The 17,822-nt window shown below is 52.7% G+C and overlaps 4 protein-coding genes across 6 annotated transcripts in view; 2 read left to right on the plus strand and 2 right to left on the minus strand.

The window, feature by feature from the left end:
* Positions 1-2,285: 2,285 nt before the first annotated feature.
* On the plus strand, positions 2,286-7,431 carry TRPV2 (transient receptor potential cation channel subfamily V member 2). Of its 3 annotated transcripts, none has more exons than XR_001882319.1 (5): positions 2,286-2,579; positions 2,695-3,029; positions 4,302-4,429; positions 5,073-5,411; positions 7,221-7,244. XR_001882319.1 is itself a non-coding variant. In XM_017856493.1 (5 exons), the coding sequence occupies exons 1-5, from the start codon at positions 2,387-2,389 to the stop codon at positions 7,316-7,318; spliced, it is 834 nt and encodes a 277-aa protein (XP_017711982.1). In that variant the 5' UTR covers positions 2,289-2,386; the 3' UTR covers positions 7,319-7,431. The 3 variants fall into 3 exon arrangements, 1 of the variants encoding a protein (XP_017711982.1); XR_001882320.1 differs by lacking the exon at positions 7,221-7,244 and having other exon boundaries at positions 5,073-5,165; positions 5,332-5,411; XM_017856493.1 differs by having other exon boundaries at positions 2,289-2,579; positions 5,332-5,411; positions 7,221-7,431.
* A 2,169-nt stretch (positions 7,432-9,600) lies between these two features.
* Positions 9,601-11,755, plus strand: LOC108518235 (putative uncharacterized protein LRRC75A-AS1, mitochondrial). Its single transcript, XM_017856486.1, is given in 5 exon segments — positions 9,601-9,969; positions 9,971-9,997; positions 10,243-10,286; positions 10,753-10,821; positions 11,623-11,755. Coding segments are annotated over 5 exon segments (393 nt in total). The 5' UTR covers positions 9,601-9,723; the 3' UTR covers positions 11,630-11,755.
* A 386-nt stretch (positions 11,756-12,141) lies between these two features.
* On the minus strand, positions 12,142-17,213 carry LOC108518228 (leucine-rich repeat-containing protein 75A-like). The gene is made up of 2 exons (XM_017856481.1): positions 17,144-17,213; positions 12,142-14,707 (listed from the first exon to the last, which is right to left on the minus strand). Exons 1-2 carry the CDS (start codon positions 17,211-17,213, stop codon positions 14,139-14,141), a joined length of 639 nt encoding a protein of 212 aa, XP_017711970.1. The 3' UTR covers positions 12,142-14,138.
* The window catches only part of LOC108518229 (leucine-rich repeat-containing protein 75A-like), a 50,344-nt gene continuing 49,649 nt past the window's right edge, over positions 17,128-17,822 (minus strand). Inside the window, 2 exon segments of the mRNA XM_017856482.1 lie at positions 17,128-17,282; positions 17,285-17,757. Of these exon segments, the coding sequence (XP_017711971.1) occupies positions 17,215-17,282; positions 17,285-17,757 (541 nt within the window). The 3' untranslated portion in view covers positions 17,128-17,214.

The raw sequence follows: 17,822 nt of genomic DNA on the forward strand, positions 1-17,822 counted from the left end.
GAGATGAGTCTTGCTCTTGTTGCCTAGGCTAGAGTGTGATGGCATGATGTCGGCTCACTGCAAACCCCTATTCCTGGGTTCAAGCGATTCTCCTGCCTCAGCCTCCCGAATAGCTGGGATTACAGGCACCCACCACCATGCCTGGCTAATTTTGTATTTTAGTAGAGACGGGGTTTCACCGTGTTAGCCAGGATGGTCTCGATCTCCTGACCTCATGATCCGCCCGTCTTGGCCTCCCAAAGTGCTGGGATTACAGGCTTGAGCCACCGCGCCCGGCCGCCTGGCCCATTTTAACCATTTTTAAAAAAATATACAGCTAAGTGTCATTAAGTACATTCACACTGTTGTAGAACCATCACTACCATCCATCTCCAGAACTTTCTTGTCATCCCAAACTGAAACTCAATGCCCATTAAAAACAACTCCCCATTCTCTCCTTCCCCCGGTCCCTGGAAGCCACTATTCTACTTTCTGTTTCTACAAATTTGACGACCATAACTACGTTGTATAAGTGGAATCATACAGTATTTGTCCTTTAATGTCTGGCTTATTTTACTCAGTATAATGTCCTCAAGGATCAGCCATATTGTAGCATATGTCGGAAATTCCTTCTTTTTTTTTTTTGAGATGGAATCTTGCTCTGTTGCCCAGGCTGGAGTGCAGTAGTGCAATCTTGGCTCACTGCAACCTCCGCCACCCAGGTTCAAGCGATTCTCCTGCCTCAGCCTCCCGAGTAGCTGGGACTACAGGCATGTGTCACCACACCTGGCAAATTTTTTGTATTTTTAATAGAGATGAAGTTTTTCCATGTTGGCCAGGATGGTCTTGAACTCCTGACCTCAGGTGATCCACCCATCTTGGCCTCCCAAAGTGCTGGGATTACAGGCTGAGCCACCATACCCAGCAATTCCTTCCTTTTTAAGGCTGAGTAGTATCCCATTGTGTAGATGCACCACATTTTGTGCATCCATTCGTCTGTTGATCCAGTCACCTGTTGCTTCCACCGTTTGATCTTTGTGAATAATGCTGCTATGAACAGGGGTGTACAAGTATCTCTTAGAGTCCCTGCTTTCAATTCTTTTGGGCACATACATACCCAGAAATGGAATTGGTGGGTCATACGGTAGTTCTATATTTAATTTTGTGACCCTGGAAGGTTTTTCTTTTTTTTTTGAGATGGGACTCATTCTGTCACCCAGGCTGGAGTGCGGTGACACGATCATAGCTCATTGCAGCCTTGACATTCTGGGCTCAAGCAATCCTCCTGTCTCAGCCTCCTGAGTTGCTGGCACTGTAGGCTTGTGCCACCATGCCTGGCTACTGGAAAGTTTTAAGCAGGAAAACAATGTGATCTGAGACATATATACATACATATATTATTATTATTATTATTTTTTTTTTTTTGAGACGGAGTCTTGCTCTGTCGCCCAGGCTGGAGTGCAGTGGCCGGATCTCAGCTCACTGCAAGCTCTGCCTCCCGGGTTTAGGCCATTCTCCTGCCTCAGCCTCCCGAGTAGCGGGGACTACAGGCGCCCACCACCTCGCCCGGCTAGTTTTTTGTATTTTAGTAGAGACGGGGTTTCACCGTGTTATGCAGGATGGTCTCGATCTCCTGACCTCGTGATCCACCCGTCTCGGCCTCCCAAAGTGCTGGGATTACAGGCTTGAGCCACCACGCCCGGCCATTATTATTGAGACAAAGTCTCACTCTGTAGCTCAGGCTGGAGTGCAGTGGCGTGATCTTGGCTCACCACAACCTCTGCCTCCTGGGTTCAAGCCGATTCTCCCGCCTCAGCCTCCCCGAGTAAGCTGGGATTACAGGCGCAGGCGCGCACTGCCACCCGGCTAATTTTTGTAATTTGTTTGTATTTTTTTTTTTTTTTTCCTCGAGGTGAGTCTCACTCTGTCCACCCCATCCTGGAGTGCAAGCTGGCCAGATCTCAGCTCACTGCAAGCTCGCGTCTCCCGGGTTTTTACCGCATTCTCCTGCCTCCAGCCTCCCAAGCGTAGCTTGGACTAACAGGCGCTCGCCACCTCGCCCGGCTAGTTTTTTTGTATTTTTTTTAGTAGAGAACGGGGTTCAACCCGGTTAGCCAGGATGGGTCGTAGATCTCCTTGTGACCTTCGTGATCCGCCCGTCTCGGCCTCCCAAAAGTGCTGGGGATTAACAGGATTGAGCACCACGCCCGCTAATTTTTTGTATTTTTAGTAGAAAACGGTTTCACCATGTTGGCCAGCCTGGTCTTGAACTCCCAACCTCAGGTAATCTGCCCGCCTCAGCCTCCCAAAATGCTAGGATTACAGGCATGAGCTACAGCACCCAGCCAGATCTGAGATATATTTTTAAAAGACTCCTCTGCTCAGTGTGGCTCCATAGGGCCCACGTATGCATAAGTATGTGTGTGTACGTGGAGTGTACATGGGAAACACACTGCTGTGGGTGAGGCAGGGGTCTGGGGCCGTGACTGGCGGCCCAGCTACCCACTTTGGCCCCTGGGCACATGTGTTCCAGGTCATCCTGCGGGACCTGCTGCGCTTCCTTCTGATCTACTTAGTCTTCCTTTTCGGCTTCGCTGTAGGTAAAGGCCCCCTCCAGACCCCTTCCCCTTCCCCACGTTCCTTGTCCACCCTGTATACTCTCAAGGCTGCCTGCTGGTCTCCTGGGCTGAGGGCCCCTCTCCCTTCATCCCATAGCCCTGGTGAGCCTAAGCCAGGAGGCTTGGCGTTCTGAAGCTCCTACAGGCGTCAATGCCACAGAGTCGGTGCAGCCCATGGAGGGACAGGAGGATGAGGGCAACAGGGCTCCGTACAGGGGTATCCTGGAAGCCTCCTTGGAGCTCTTCAAATTCACCATCGGCATGGGCGAGCTGGCCTTCCAGGAACAGCTGCACTTCCGTGGCATGGTGCTGCTGCTGCTGCTGGCCTACGTGCTGCTCACCTACATCCTGCTGCTCAACATGCTCATCGCCCTCATGAGCGAGACCGTCAACAGTGTCGCCACTGACAGCTGGAGCATCTGGAAGCTGCAGGTGCCACCAGAGAGGCTCCCTGCCCCTGCCCCACCCCCACCCCACACTCAGGGGTGGGGAGTGCTCTGGACCCCGCGGAGTTGGGCCTTCCCTAGCCAGGGGTGCCGGGTTGGGCAGCTCTACCTTGTCAGAGTCTTCCTCCTTTTTTTTCCCCCTGGAGACAAGGTCTTGCTCTGTCACCCAGGCTAGAGTGCAGTGGCACAATCACAGCTCAATGCAGCCTCGGCCTCCTGAGCTCAAGTGATCCTCCTTCCTCAGCCTCCTGAGTAGCTGGGGTTACAGACAGTTGACACCACATCCGGCTAATATGTTTATTTTTTGTAGAGAAGAAGGTCTCACTATGTTGCCCGGCCTCAGGTGATCCTCCTACCTTTGCCTCCCCAAGTGCTGGGATTACTCCCTCCTCCTTTAAGAAGCTCATAGATGTACTCAGGACAGTGTCCAGCACCAAGTAGGTGCTCAATGTGCCACCAGCTACTATTATCATCATTGTTGTCCAGTTTCTTCAGTTTCTTTTCTTTTTTTTTTTTTGAGTCAGAGTTTTAACAGGCTGGAGTGCAATGGCGCAATCTTGGCTCACTGCAACCTTTGTCTCCTGGGTTCAAGCAATTCTCCCACCTCAGCCTCCCAAGTAGCTAGGATTATAGGCATGTGCTACCACACCCCCACTAACTTTTTGTATTTAGTAGAGACAAGGTTTCACCATGTTGGTCAAGTTGGTTTTGAACTCCTGACCTCTGGTGATCCACCTGCCTTCGCCTCCCAAACTGCCGGCATTACAGGTGTGAGCCACCATGCCCCAACCTGCTGCTAATTCATTGTTGATCTTGGGGCAGTCATTTATCTCCTCTGAGCCTCGGTGCCCTCCTCTGCAAGGTTCTGTGCCCCACCTGACTCACTGGTATGCCTCTGGGCAGGCACATGTGTGGGGTGAGCAAATGAAGTTCTGTTCCTGGTGGTGTGGCCATCTGGAGCCTGAACCATGTAAGAACAAGTAGCTGTCAAGTACTTATAATGTACAGACTTCCCATCAGCTGTCTGAGGCACTTTGTCCTCAGTCTACAAATGGGGAAACCAAGATGCAGAGAGGCGGAGGGCCCAACCCCACACAGGTAATCGGATGTTGGAGCCGAATTCGAATCCGCATGTTTAGTTGACTTTGGGTTATACTGTGAAGTGCTGTGGGGCACTTTCCTGCTCCGCTTGCCTTGTGTGCCTTTGCTCCCAGGCAGGGTCCCAGGACGTTCTGTCTGATGCATCCTTTGTCCCCAGAAAGCCATCTCTGTCCTAGAGATGGAGAACGGCTATTGGTGGTGCAGGAAGAAGCAGCAGCGGGCAGGCGTGATGCTGACCGTCGGCACTAAGCCAGATGGCAGCGCCGATGAGCGCTGGTGCTTCAGGTGAGTGAGTGGCGGGAGGGTGTCCTGGGGCCTTGCTGTTCAGCAATCCCTGCCCCCCCCCCCACCCACCCCGCTGCAGTGCAGGGCACAGCTGCCAGGAGCCAGGTCTGGTGGGAAGGGCAGGTCAAAGAGCACCAGGGACTGAGCCTGAGCAGATGAGGTCAGGGGTCTGGATCTCACAAGCCATGGCTGCCACATGACTGGCCATCTGCCTGTCCCAGGGGCTTAAACTGAAGATCCCCTCCTGGTGATCTCAGCCTCCTTCTTGTAGCCTGAAATGTGGTACAGTAAGGAGGCCAAGAAGTCAGAAGGACCCTTGGGTTCCCAGCACTCTAGCCTTGCCTTGGCTGCTCTGTGTCCCCCCACCCCCAACTCTGCCAGCCTGATCTCGGAGCTACAACCCCTTCCATGGAGAACGTGCCCTTCTGTGTCAAGGAAAGGCTGGGACACTGGGAGAGGGAACCTAGTGACAAACGCACAGCTAAAAACAGATACTGTTGTGAGGCAGCAGATGAGCAGAGAGAGCAGAGAGCAGAGAGAGCAGATGAGCAGAGAGAGCAGAGTCTCAGGCATGAGGAACAGCCGTGAAAGTCCCCAGAACCCGGGAGCACAGATACACCTGATCTGAATTCCTCTTTTCTAGTTGCTCTGGGCAACCCAGGCTGCTGTGAACAGCCGGAAGCGATGGATGCTGATTCCTGCAAGTGGGCACCTGCCTCACAGGACAGGGCTCCAAGTGGGTGGCCCAGAACCCTGCAGAGAGAAAGCCTGTCCTCCTCAGGGCCTCTGTGTGCACCAGAGCATCTCTTTGTAGTCTCCCAATTTGGGGGGCCAGGCCCCTCTCTGGGGTGGCGGGGCACGGTCAAAGCAGGCAAACCTCAGAGCTCCTCTGTTGCCCTCAGGGTGGAGGAGGTGAACTGGGCTTCGTGGGAGCAGACGCTGCCTACGCTGTGTGAGGACCCATCAGGGGCAGCCGTCCCTCGTGAGTAGCCTGGTGACTGGAGCCTCTGCCCTGGGGTGTGTGTCTCTGCTGCTTGGCCACAAAGCCTTGGAGAGTCTGGGGCAGGACCCAGAGACCTCCTCATAGTTACTTTGCAGATCCCCGCACACCAGCTCCTCTTACAGGGATTGCCTCCTTAAAACAGTGGTTTCCTCCTTTCCTTTCCACCCACACCTTGCTTTCAGGCAGGAACCAGGGAAAACCTCTGAGGCTGTTAGTGCTTCCACCAGCCCAGCCTCTGGCTGCCCTCTCTCCGATGCCAGTCAGTCACACCCTTTGCCCATTCAATTGATTATCAAGGGTCTGTCCCCAGCCAGGCCTGGGCTGAGCCTGGGGACTCAGCAGGGGAATAAGTTAGGAAGGGCTGTGTCACAGCGCAGCCCACAACAGAGGCAGCATCTCCCTGGACCCTCAGAGGAACGGCCCTGCATAGGCCCTCAGCCCCTTCACACCCCAAGTCTCCCACCTCTGAGAAACCACTTCCCATGCCTCCCCCATGTCTGTGGCCTGTGGCCTCTCCATTCTAGTGTAGTGATGGCCCCTCCTGTCCCCACCCTGCTGCCTCCACCAAGATCAGTTCCTTCCTCCCACCCTCAGAAGCCTGAGGATTAGCTGTCTCCCCTGCATACCCTTTCTTTCTAGAATCTTCAATAGCTCCCACCTTCCGCTGGTTCACCTCCTCTCCTTTCTCCATCTCTTTCCTGACAAATTTCACTTGCTTGTGCCTGTTGCCCCCCACAACAGCCTCCTGAGTCGCCCATGGCCCCTGTTGTAGGGAGGCTACTCTGGCCTCTTCTGCCCCACATCCTGCTGGTTTCCTAGGCTCCTGGGCCGTGACCATGGCCTCACATACAAACAGGTTTCCCTTCACCCTCTCTTTGCATCTCCCTCCCTTCACTACAATTCCAGGAAAGTCACCTCTGAAAGTCACCTTGTCCCTCCCTCATCTTGCCCAAGCACTCCACACCCCACTGCCTGCTGCCTGCTGGGGCCTCCAATGTGACATTCCCAACAGGAGCAGCCTTGGGGTTGCCCCAGCAGGTCACATGTATGTCACCCCACCCCCTCCTTACCCAGGTAGAAGGCCTTGGGTCTTAGCCTATTCCCCTCCTATACTCACCTGGAGCTGAGTGTCCTTGACCTCTCAGGCGGCCACTCATCTCTCTGCCCTGCCTCTCACTTCTGCTTCTGCACCACTGCAGGGCGGCCCAGCCTGCACCCTTATCCCATTCCAGTCCTGCTAATATGGACAAAAACTACATGCAGCCCACACTACACAGTGCCTCCCGCTGCCTGGAAGGCCGCACTCCTCAGAGCGGAGGTCAGGGCCCAAAGCTATCTAACCCACTCCCCACACCTCCATCCAAGGTGGCATCTGCAGTGCCCCTTGTTCTTTGCTTTCTTTGGTTCATCTCTGGATTTGTCTCTGTCAGAAGCGCTCTTCCTCCCCTCTGGGTGTCCAAATCTGCCACTTCCCCTGCGGGATGGGTCCCCTCTCTCCTCTGAGCTCCCCCCAGCATGTCTCAGGTGTTCTGATCTCTGACACTCAAGTCTGTCACCTCCAGGCACTTTAAGCTCCTGGGGGTGTTGGGAAGCCCCTGACATGGCAAGGGATTGGGAAATGCTTGTGGAGTGAGGGAAGCAGGGAGAGGGACTGCTGGCCTCCAGAACTGCTGAGGCTGTCTCCACAGCATGACGTGTTTTCATGACTGTGGCCCCTTGTTTCCCTGGTGCCTGCTTCCTGGGGACACACTCAACGGTTAAGCCACAGTGCTTGCCATCTCTTAACAGGAACTCTCAAGAACCCTGTCCTGGCTTCCCCACCCAAGGATGAAGATGGTGCCTCTGAGGAAGACCATGTGCCCCTCCAGCCTCTCCAGTCCAACTGATGGCCCAGATGCAGCAGGAGGCCAGAGGACAGAGCAGGGGATATTTCCAGCCACATCTGCTGGCTCTGGGGTCCCAGTGAATTCTGGTGGCAAATATATATTTTCACTAACTCTTCTGGAAACATTATTTGAGCAGAGTTGCTGGGACCCATAGAGCTGGTAATGTCTGCATGTCTCTGTGTACACAGGTCTGTGTATGAGACTAGATTGCTCCTGCCCTTGCCTGGGCACAGAGACCCTCAGCTGCTGTGTCCCCACCCTCACCCCCACGTCCCCAAGTCTGGAGACTGCCCTCTTCCTGGGTACAGGCAGCTGGCTGAGGTACCGTGCCCATTGTTGTGGCAGATATATGGTGGTGGACATGGGCAGCCACCTCTCCTCTCTCTCTACCACGACACCCTTTGCTTTCCACACCCACCCTGCTTTTGGGCAGGCACCTGGGAAAACCCGTTAAAGCTACCTCTCTTGCTTTCTCTTCCTACTGGGCTTCTTGCTCAATTCCCACCCCTCCCAAGCCATTCTCTGCAGGGCAGCCAGAGAGGCCTTCCTAAGATACAAGACAAACATGTCCCTTTTGTGCTCTGAAGGCCTGAGAGGCTCCCCAGTACCCACAGAATGCCCTAGCTGGCATCCCGAGACCCCCACGGTTTTGCCCAAGCATTTCCAGACACCTCCTCCCCTCTACCTCTGTTGTCCCTCTCTCCTTAGCACTCTCCCCAAATACAGGCAGGCCGAGGGACCTCGTGCTTGATCCCTTGACCCGGCTCTTGCTGGAAGCCCCCCTCCTCCATTAAAACCCTATTCTTGCCAGGCACCTGTAATCCCAGCACTTTGGGAGGCCGAGGCGGGCAGATCACCTGAGGTCAGGAGTTCGAGACCAGCCTGACCAACATGGAGAACCCACGTCTCTACTAAATATACAAAACTAGCCGGCCGTGGTGGCACATGCCTGTAATTCCAGCTACTCGGGAGGCTGAGGCAGGAGAATCACTTGAACCCGGGAGGCAGAGGTTGCGGTGAGCGGAGATCGCGCCATTGCACTCCAGCCTGGGCAACAGGAGCGAAATTCCGTCTCAAAAAAAAAACAAAAAAACAAAAACACAAAACACAAAACTAACAGCAGCAACAACAAAAAACCCTACACTTATTTCTGAGGCCAGCTCAAAAGGTGTTATGATTGCCTTCCCAGTTTTTTGCAGTCAAAATGAATTTGGCTCCCTTGGTATAACGTGTGTGTGCAAAACGTGGTTGCATGCATTATTTTTCAAGGAGAGAGCTGAGTATGTTCATAGGCTGAAAGGAAAGCTTCAGTAGAGAGAGAGTTTTCCATGGAAAGTGAGACAGGGGCATAGGTGGATGAGGCCCCAAGGAATGAGAGGAAAGGAGGTGGGCAGAGCTTTACCCCAGAGGCGAACAGAGGATGGACGTGGATCCAGATAAGACGTCAGCTCGTTCCCTAAAGGTCGTGCTGAAAGAGTAATGAGGGTGGCCAGTGCGCAGGGGTTTGAGAGGCCCCGTGGATATAGTGAAATAGCTGTGGGGAGAGTATTTGGCGATGCTCAATAGTTCAGGAGAGGCCGGGCGCGGTGGCTCAAGCCTGTAATCCCAGCACTTTGGGAGGCCGAGACGGGCGGATCACGAGGTCAGGAGATCGAGACCATCCTGGCTAACACAGTGAAACCCCGTCTCTACTAAAAAATACAAAAAACTAGCCGGGCGAGGTGGCGGGCGCCTGTAGTCCCAGCTACTCCGGAGGCTGAGGCAGGAGAATGGCGTAAACCCGGGAGGCGGAGCTTGCAGTGAGCTGAGATCCGGCCACTGCACTCCAGCCCGGGCGACAGAGCGAGACTCCGTCTCAAAAAAAAAAAAAAAAAAAGTTCAGGAGAAGATACTAGGATGAATGGTTGCTGTGTGCCACGGTTCTATAGGGTTTCACATGTGTTATCTTACGTGAGCTTCCGGGGCGCCGGTGTCTCCGTCTTCTGGATGACCAATCGGAAGCTCACAGAGAATGAGTAATTGGCCCTAAACCACCCAGCTAAGGCGTGGCAGAGGCGGGGCCCAAACCCGCCCTCCAGCCCTCGCGCAGGCGCCCTGGAACTCGCCCGCGTGTTGTGACCCAGAATTCCTGGGGCTGTGGAAGAGACCATAGGCTCAACAGGAGGGGGAGCCCTGGGTTGCGCGCTGGTCTGCATCGCTACTTGGCGGAAAGTTCCCATGAGTCTTTGCCAGCGTCCCCCTCCTTTTGTGAGGAATAGGATATCCCGACTCCTTAAGGGCCTGGAGCGCATAAGTTGTGACCTTTTCATTCCCGTTGTTATGGAGGTAGGGTGTCCGCGAATCTGGGAGTGGTAGCTGGGGGCAAGAGTGAATAAAGAGCTCGAGCTTCTGTGGTCTTTGGGGAGATGTTCCCGGGAAGCCTGCCTAGAGGCCGGAGGGCAGCTGTTGAGATGGCGTGGCTCCCCGGCTCCTGCGCTCGCGTGGCTTTCGCGGCGGGCGCTGCAGCCCGGTGTTGGACAGCCTGGCAGGGCAGCGGGGGGCTGAATCCGGCTGCCGTGGATGAAGCTCATGGATCGCCCTTTTGTGGTAGGGCCACATCTGCCAGAGCCTGGAGTCTGCGAAGGCCGGGACCCGGTTCTCCGGCCCGCCGTGGGGAGTGTGCAAACCCGAGAGAGCTGGGTAAGTTGGGGTCGGCTTGCAGTTTGGGGTACCCCGAGGGCGGTGTACGTCGATAAGATTGTAACGGGATTACTGGAAGACCTACTCGACTGTCCTGATGATACTTGTAATAGGAAGTGCCGTCCGAAGCGAAAACTGACGACGTTTAACGTCTATCTGACAGCAGTCGCTGAAACCTCTACAACTTAGTTGACCATAACTGCCAGAACATGCCCTGAATTCCTGTCCTTCACTCCCTCTTTCAGATTGCCTACCCACCGCAGAGTGCTGAAGACGGGGTAGCCATGAGGTAAGAGGCCCTCCGGGGTAGGGTTTAACATGGAACGTAGTTTTGTCATCTTGAATGCACGGAAATTGGCGTTTTGACAGTTTTCTACGTTTAGGTGTTTTATACACTTTAGGGTAATGTGTCAAGTCATTGCATCTGATGGAACTTAAATAGAAACTGGAGATGGCTGCCCACATTCCTAACCTAGAACTGCATTTAAAGCAAAGTGACAGGCAGAAGCAAACTCCTTCGTTAAGAAATGTCTCCAGTGGCAGTGTTAGCTTTTTCAGGTAGGGTCTAGATCTCGAGCAGTACTGGAGAGTTGTGAGGTACTTGACTGCTCTGATGAAATCACTAATAGGAAGTGCCGTCAGAAGCGATAACTGACGAAAACTACTCCTGTCTGATTGCAGTTAAGTCTTCACCACTTGCTGGTTCCCAGGAGTAAACTTGTATGAACGGTGACCAAATTGCTATATTCACCTAGGTTGCAAATTCGTGAAGAATCAGCAGCATGTTTGGCAGCTGAGTATTGGAGCAAGGAGCCTGCCACGAGGTAAGCCTTGCTCTATGGGGAGGCTAGTGGCTGACCATGCCTAGCTGTCAGGTGGAATGTTTGCAATTGGATTTGGTTAACCTGATACCTTGTAACAGTGTAGCCTATCCCAGAGATACTGATTTTGCTTTCCTGTGGCATTGGAGCCAGGGTGGAATAGCTTGAAAGAGGGGCTATTTACCTCTTGGCTGTTTAGTCTTGGGCAAATTACCTGTCTGCTGAGATGTAGTTTTCCTCAGATATGAAAAGGAAAAGTAAGCTCTGTGAAGTTTAAAGTGATGTGACTGAAATGTAGATTGCAACTCCCCTGAGGCTGGCTGGGAACGGCGGTCTATAATCCCATCACTTTGGGAGGCTGAGGTGGGTGGATCACCTGAGGTCAGGAATTCAAGACCAGCCTGGCTGGCCAACATGGTGAAACCCCGTCTCTACCAAAAATACAAAAATTAACCGGGTGTGGTGGTGTGTACTTGTAATCCCAGCTGCTTGGGGGGCTGAGCCAGGAGAATCGCCGGAGGCGGAGGTTGTAGTGAGTTGAGACTGTGCTACTGCACTCCAGCCTGGGCAACAGCGAGACTCCATCCCAAACAAAAAAAAAAAATTACAACTCCCTGAGAAGCTAATTAAGATTTGTAGTCCTCAATAATTTACAAAAATTACCTCTAATAAGGTCTTAAGGGTTTTTGTTAGGATGGACTTAAATTTGTAAAGTCATTAATTGACGCTGTCAGAATGAGGCATCAGAAATGCCTCTCCTGCTCTGCAGTCTCTAAGATGTATGCACCTTCTCCATTCCCCCAGGTTTTGAGAACAGAGTGCCGTTTTAGAGCTGGCGGCAGCATCTTCGCCCAAGAGAAGGTAAGCCTTGAGCTGGCCAATGACCCCCCCAACCTGATAGTGGAATGAATAAACAGCTGATCTTCTTAAAACGCTTGAAAAAAAAGATATCAAATGATGAAATCACCCAAAATAGCTGGAATTACCGGCAGATTGTGTAGTGGTGAACCTACGGTTTTCTGAAGATATCTCTTACCCTGTGATTGACTGTCAGTTGGTGCAGAAAGTGAGATTGAAATGTAGTTTCTTTGCAGGTTATATTCCCAGAGGATGTCAATCCCAAGGACCAGTAGCTGCCATCAGTTTGGATTATGAAAACTTTAACCGGCATCAACATTGGGTGTAGAAACATGCTTGCTTTGTGTATCAGAGGACATGCTCGGCAGATCCAAGAGATATATTTGGCAACTTTTTCTAGAAAAGGCACATTGGGTATCATTCATTACATTCTTGAGTTTTTTTGGGTTTTTCTTTTTTTTTTGGGACAGTCTTGCTGTGTTGCCCAGGCTGGAATGTGGTGGCACAATCACAGCTCATTGCAGCCTCAATCACCCAGGCCTAAGCAATCCTCCCGCCTTGTAGCTGGGACTACAGCTCACAGCACACCTGGCTAAAATTTTTTTTTTTGTTGTTGAGACGGATTCACTGTTGCCCAGGCTGGTCTCAAGCTCCTGGGCTCAGATGGTCCCCCTGCCTCAGCTTCCAAAGGCACAGGCCACATTGTAGCTTTGTCCCTTGCCATCCTGCCCAACAGGAGGTGCTGTACCTTTTAATGAATTGACTTTCATAAATTGGTTATGTTGGTGGGCAAGTTCTTTAAGCTGGAAATTGTAAATTCTTCCTGAAATGTTTTTTCATGCAGTTACCATGAACTAATACTACAATAAAGGATGATCTTGGGTATCGATTCTTAAAAATGTGTATTTGAAGAAAAAGTAAATTTTGCCTACTGTTGTCAGATATTAGCAGTCCACATATTTGCTCTAGCTTGTAAACGTCCCTGTGGTCTGCCTAAGCTCTTAACCCCCTATTCTACAGCTTTAGACTGAAGGCAGAAATTCAAAGCATTTCGGCCCCTGCTGCTCTGTGCTCTGTTCCTTGGTGTAGCTTTCTTCCAGCTCCTGCAGCACTGCACCATTCCTAACCACAACCTTAACAGCACGCAGGGCCCATACTCTAGGCCCCATCTTGCTGTCTTCCTGTGTTGGAATCTTGCCTACCAAGGCCTGTCAGAGTGTACTCCCCGTACTGTTTGCCCACAAGGTTCAAGAGTGATTGGCTCCCAATCTCCCAGCTACTTGCGGGGCTGAGCCAGGAGAATCCCTTGGATCTTAGATCTAGGGGTTGCCTGTTAACTTAGAAGAGATTCCTTAACTGGTAGGGCCCTTTCACTAGGAGAGCATTTGGGTAAGGGGAGTGGGTAAGATGAGAACCTTTGCTAAGTTAGGCTCCTTTGGGAGCCCCCAGTTTGTTTCTCCCTCTCCTCAGGCATCTTGCTGGATCTGCCAAGGGATTGGACTCCTTCATGGTCCTAGGTTTTTAAGGTTTTAAAGCCCATCTTCTGCAGTAGGTTTTCTGGAATGTGTTAGTGGATTACTTAAGAGTTATGGGAAAAGAGTTCCTGTGGCCTGCCTAGGTCAGTGAAGTCATACTGGCAAGTGACGAGAAGGAAGCCAGGCCTGTCACTTGGACTGCATGCTAAGGACATCAGAGCCCACACGGAAGTCTGGTAGTTTTTCAGCCAGCAGTGGGTAGGGAAGGTTGATAAGGGATTTCTGAACAGGACTTTATGCCTGTAGGCATGGGCACCATGTCTGTCCTGAGCACTGCCACAGGGCATCGTAGGCTGCTTTAATTGTTAAAGGGCATAATGATAGCTGGTCCTATGGGTAGATACCTAGAATCACAAGGTGGGCCTCAGAAATGGGGCTGAGTCTCCATAAGGAGGTAGACCACGTCCAGTCCACCCGTAGCATAGATGGAACTGGGGTCTCTGGCAACCAACCCCTTCCCCCCAGGTTCTTGAGTTACAGGAGTTTTGCTAAAGATTCCAACACATTCATCTGGTTGGAGCTTGTTCCCCTAAATGAAAAATGTAATGCAATGCAGGTAGGGGCCCTACTGTATAATTTTTCTGGGGGAAAGTTCTTGGTGTTCACAATGGCTCAGGCTTCCAGGACCTCCAGCCATGTGCCCATTTCCACAAGTCTTTGGGGAAGGCCATGGGCTGAGCTGAGAGAGTTCTCTGGGGCCTGGGATGCCTTAAGAGCCAAATGGCAGATAATAGGATTGGGGGCAGATGGAGAGGACCAATGGGAAATTTTAACACATCCCCTTCCCCAGATGCTATGGTTTGCCTTTCCGTAGGTGGGTGGCCCAGGCCAATTTTTGGCAATATCCTTAACCCACCTGATAGAAGCTCCCTCCCCTTGCGCATTCTACCCAACAAGGACTCCCTGGTGAGGCCCTTCACTTCCATGTCACGTCTGAGCTGCAGCTACAGTCTCCTTGGCCTCGTGGTCGTCTTCGGCAGGTGCCACAGGGCCCCCTCCAGGGTCTTCCTGGCTTACTGTCCCTTCCCGGACCTCCTCCCCACTGCCCGGGCCCTCACCCAGCTCCAGGATGGTGGGTAGGTGGCCCTGCTTTGGGGAGCGCTTGCGCAGGCTGAGCAGGAAGGGCTGGGGCAAGGAGAAGATGTCCACGTTGTTGCCCAGGTCAATCCACGTGACATTGGGGAACTTGCTGGGATCCTTAAGGATGTCAGTGAGGTCACGCAGCACAGCCCGGGTCAGCCGGTTGCCATTGAGTGCCAGTGTGGTGAGGCGGGGCAGGGTGCTGAGCGCCGGCAGCAGCTGCAGGACCATGTCATCCGTGAGGCCTGTGAAGCCCAGCTCCACGCTGTCCACCTGCTCCCCACAGCGCTGTAGGTAGCTGGTCACCCGCTCCAGGTCTCTGGAGGTCAGTGGGATGCCCGACAGGTCCACTGTGTTGTCTGGGGGGCTCCCGGCCAGGACAGCCTTGAGGCTAAAGGGAAAAGGGACAAGCAAGGCTCAGGCACGTGGGGCAGGCCTTTCCCCCAGAAGCTGCAGTGCCAGCCTCTGCTCGGCTCTCTGACACTAGGGACCGCTTTTACGAAACGCTTGGAGGTCGGACGCCACAAGTGCAGAGGTGGACGCAACCAGGGACCTGTCCCCTGACATTGCTGCACATCTCAGCTGTCAGGGCCCAGCTGGCCATAGCCTGAGGTATGTGGCTGCCCTCATTTGCCAGAAAATTGAGTTAAGAGTACCATTGGGCTGTTAAATGAAATAAGTTCGGCCGGGCACGGTGGCTCAAGCCTGTAATCCCAGCACTTTGGGAGGCCGAGACAGGTGGATCACGAGGTCAGGNTCAGTTTGGATTATGAAAACTTTAACCGGCATCAACATTGGGTGTAGAAACATGCTTGCTTTGTGTATCAGAGGACATGCTCGGCAGATCCAAGAGATATATTTGGCAACTTTTCTAGAAAAGGCACATTGGGTATCATTCATTACATTCTTGAGTTTTTTTGGGTTTTCTTTTTTTTTTGGGACAGTCTTGCTGTGTTGCCCAGGCTGGAATGTGGTGGCACAATCACAGCTCATTGCAGCCTCAATCACCCAGGCCTAAGCAATCCTCCCGCCTTGTAGCTGGGACTACAGCTCACAGCACACCTGGCTAAAATTTTTTGTTGTTGTTGAGATGGATTCACTGTTGCCCAGGCTGGTCTCAAGCTCCTGGGCTCAGATGGTCCTCCTGCCTCAGCTTCCAAAGGCACAGGCCACATTGTAGCTTTGTCCCTTGCCATCCTGCCCAACAGGAGGTGCTGTACCTTTTAATGAATTGACTTTCATAAATTGGTTATGTTGGTGGGCAAGTTCTTTAAGCTGGAAATTGTAAATTCTTCCTGAAATGTTTTTTCATGCAGTTACCATGAACTAATACTACAATAAAGGATGATCTTGGGTATCGATTCTTAAAATGTGTATTTGAAGAAAAGTAAATTTTGCCTACTGTTGTCAGATATTAGCAGTCCACATATTTGCTCTAGCTTGTAAACGTCCCTGTGGTCTGCCTAAGCTCTTAACCCCTATTCTACAGCTTTAGACTGAAGGCAGAAATTCAAAGCATTTCGGCCCCTGCTGCTCTGTGCTCTGTTCCTTGGTGTAGCTTTCTTCCAGCTCCTGCAGCACTGCACCATTCCTAACCACAACCTTAACAGCACGCAGGGCCCATACTCTAGGCCCCATCTTGCTGTCTTCCTGTGTTGGAATCTTGCCTACCAAGGCCTGTCAGAGTGTACTCCCCGTACTGTTTGCCCACAAGGTTCAAGAGTGATTGGCTCCCAATCTCCCAGCTACTTGCGGGGCTGAGCCAGGAGAATCCCTTGGATCTTAGATCTAGGGGTTGCCTGTTAACTTAGAAGAGATTCCTTAACTGGTAGGGCCCTTTCACTAGGAGAGCATTTGGGTAAGGGGAGTGGGTAAGATGAGAACCTTTGCTAAGTTAGGCTCCTTTGGGAGCCCCAGTTTGTTTCTCCCTCTCCTCAGGCATCTTGCTGGATCTGCCAAGGGATTGGACTCCTTCATGGTCCTAGGTTTTAAGGTTTTAAAGCCCATCTTCTGCAGTAGGTTTTCTGGAATGTGTTAGTGGATTACTTAAGAGTTATGGGAAAAGAGTTCCTGTGGCCTGCCTAGGTCAGTGAAGTCATACTGGCAAGTGACGAGAAGGAAGCCAGGCCTGTCACTTGGACTGCATGCTAAGGACATCAGAGCCCACACGGAAGTCTGGTAGTTTTCAGCCAGCAGTGGGTAGGGAAGGTTGATAAGGGATTTCTGAACAGGACTTTATGCCTGTAGGCATGGGCACCATGTCTGTCCTGAGCACTGCCACAGGGCATCGTAGGCTGCTTTAATTGTTAAAGGGCATAATGATAGCTGGTCCTATGGGTAGATACCTAGAATCACAAGGTGGGCCTCAGAAATGGGGCTGAGTCTCCATAAGGAGGTAGACCACGTCCAGTCCACCCGTAGCATAGATGGAACTGGGGTCTCTGGCAACCAACCCCTTCCCCCCAGGTTCTTGAGTTATAGGAGTTTTGCTAAAGATTCCAACACATTCATCTGGTTGGAGCTTGTTCCCCTAAATGAAAATGTAATGCAATGCAGGTAGGGGCCCTACTGTATAATTTTCTGGGGAAAGTTCTTGGTGTTCACAATGGCTCAGGCTTCCAGGACCTCCAGCCATGTGCCCATTTCCACAAGTCTTTGGGGAAGGCCATGGGCTGAGCTGAGAGAGTTCTCTGGGGCCTGGGATGCCTTAAGAGCCAAATGGCAGATAATAGGATTGGGGCAGATGGAGAGGACCAATGGGAAATTTTAACACATCCCCTTCCCCAGATGCTATGGTTTGCCTTTCCGTAGGTGGGTGGCCCAGGCCAATTTTGGCAATATCCTTAACCCACCTGATAGAAGCTCCCTCCCCTTGCGCATTCTACCCAACAAGGACTCCCTGGTGAGGCCCTTCACTTCCATGTCACGTCTGAGCTGCAGCTACAGTCTCCTTGGCCTCGTGGTCGTCTTCGGCAGGTGCCACAGGGCCCCTCCAGGGTCTTCCTGGCTTACTGTCCCTTCCCGGACCTCCTCCCCACTGCCCGGGCCCTCACCCAGCTCCAGGATGGTGGGTAGGTGGCCCTGCTTTGGGGAGCGCTTGCGCAGGCTGAGCAGGAAGGGCTGGGGCAAGGAGAAGATGTCCACGTTGTTGCCCAGGTCAATCCACGTGACATTGGGGAACTTGCTGGGATCCTTAAGGATGTCAGTGAGGTCACGCAGCACAGCCCGGGTCAGCCGGTTGCCATTGAGTGCCAGTGTGGTGAGGCGGGGCAGGGTGCTGAGCGCCGGCAGCAGCTGCAGGACCATGTCATCCGTGAGGCCTGTGAAGCCCAGCTCCACGCTGTCCACCTGCTCCCCACAGCGCTGTAGGTAGCTGGTCACCCGCTCCAGGTCTCTGGAGGTCAGTGGGATGCCCGACAGGTCCACTGTGTTGTCTGGGGGGCTCCCGGCCAGGACAGCCTTGAGGCTAAAGGGAAAAGGGACAAGCAAGGCTCAGGCACGTGGGGCAGGCCTTTCCCCAGAAGCTGCAGT

This window comes from Rhinopithecus bieti, unplaced genomic scaffold (genome assembly GCF_001698545.2).
Source record: "Rhinopithecus bieti isolate Rb0 unplaced genomic scaffold, ASM169854v2 scaffold_44779, whole genome shotgun sequence".
Classification (NCBI taxonomy): Eukaryota; Metazoa; Chordata; class Mammalia; order Primates; family Cercopithecidae; genus Rhinopithecus; species Rhinopithecus bieti.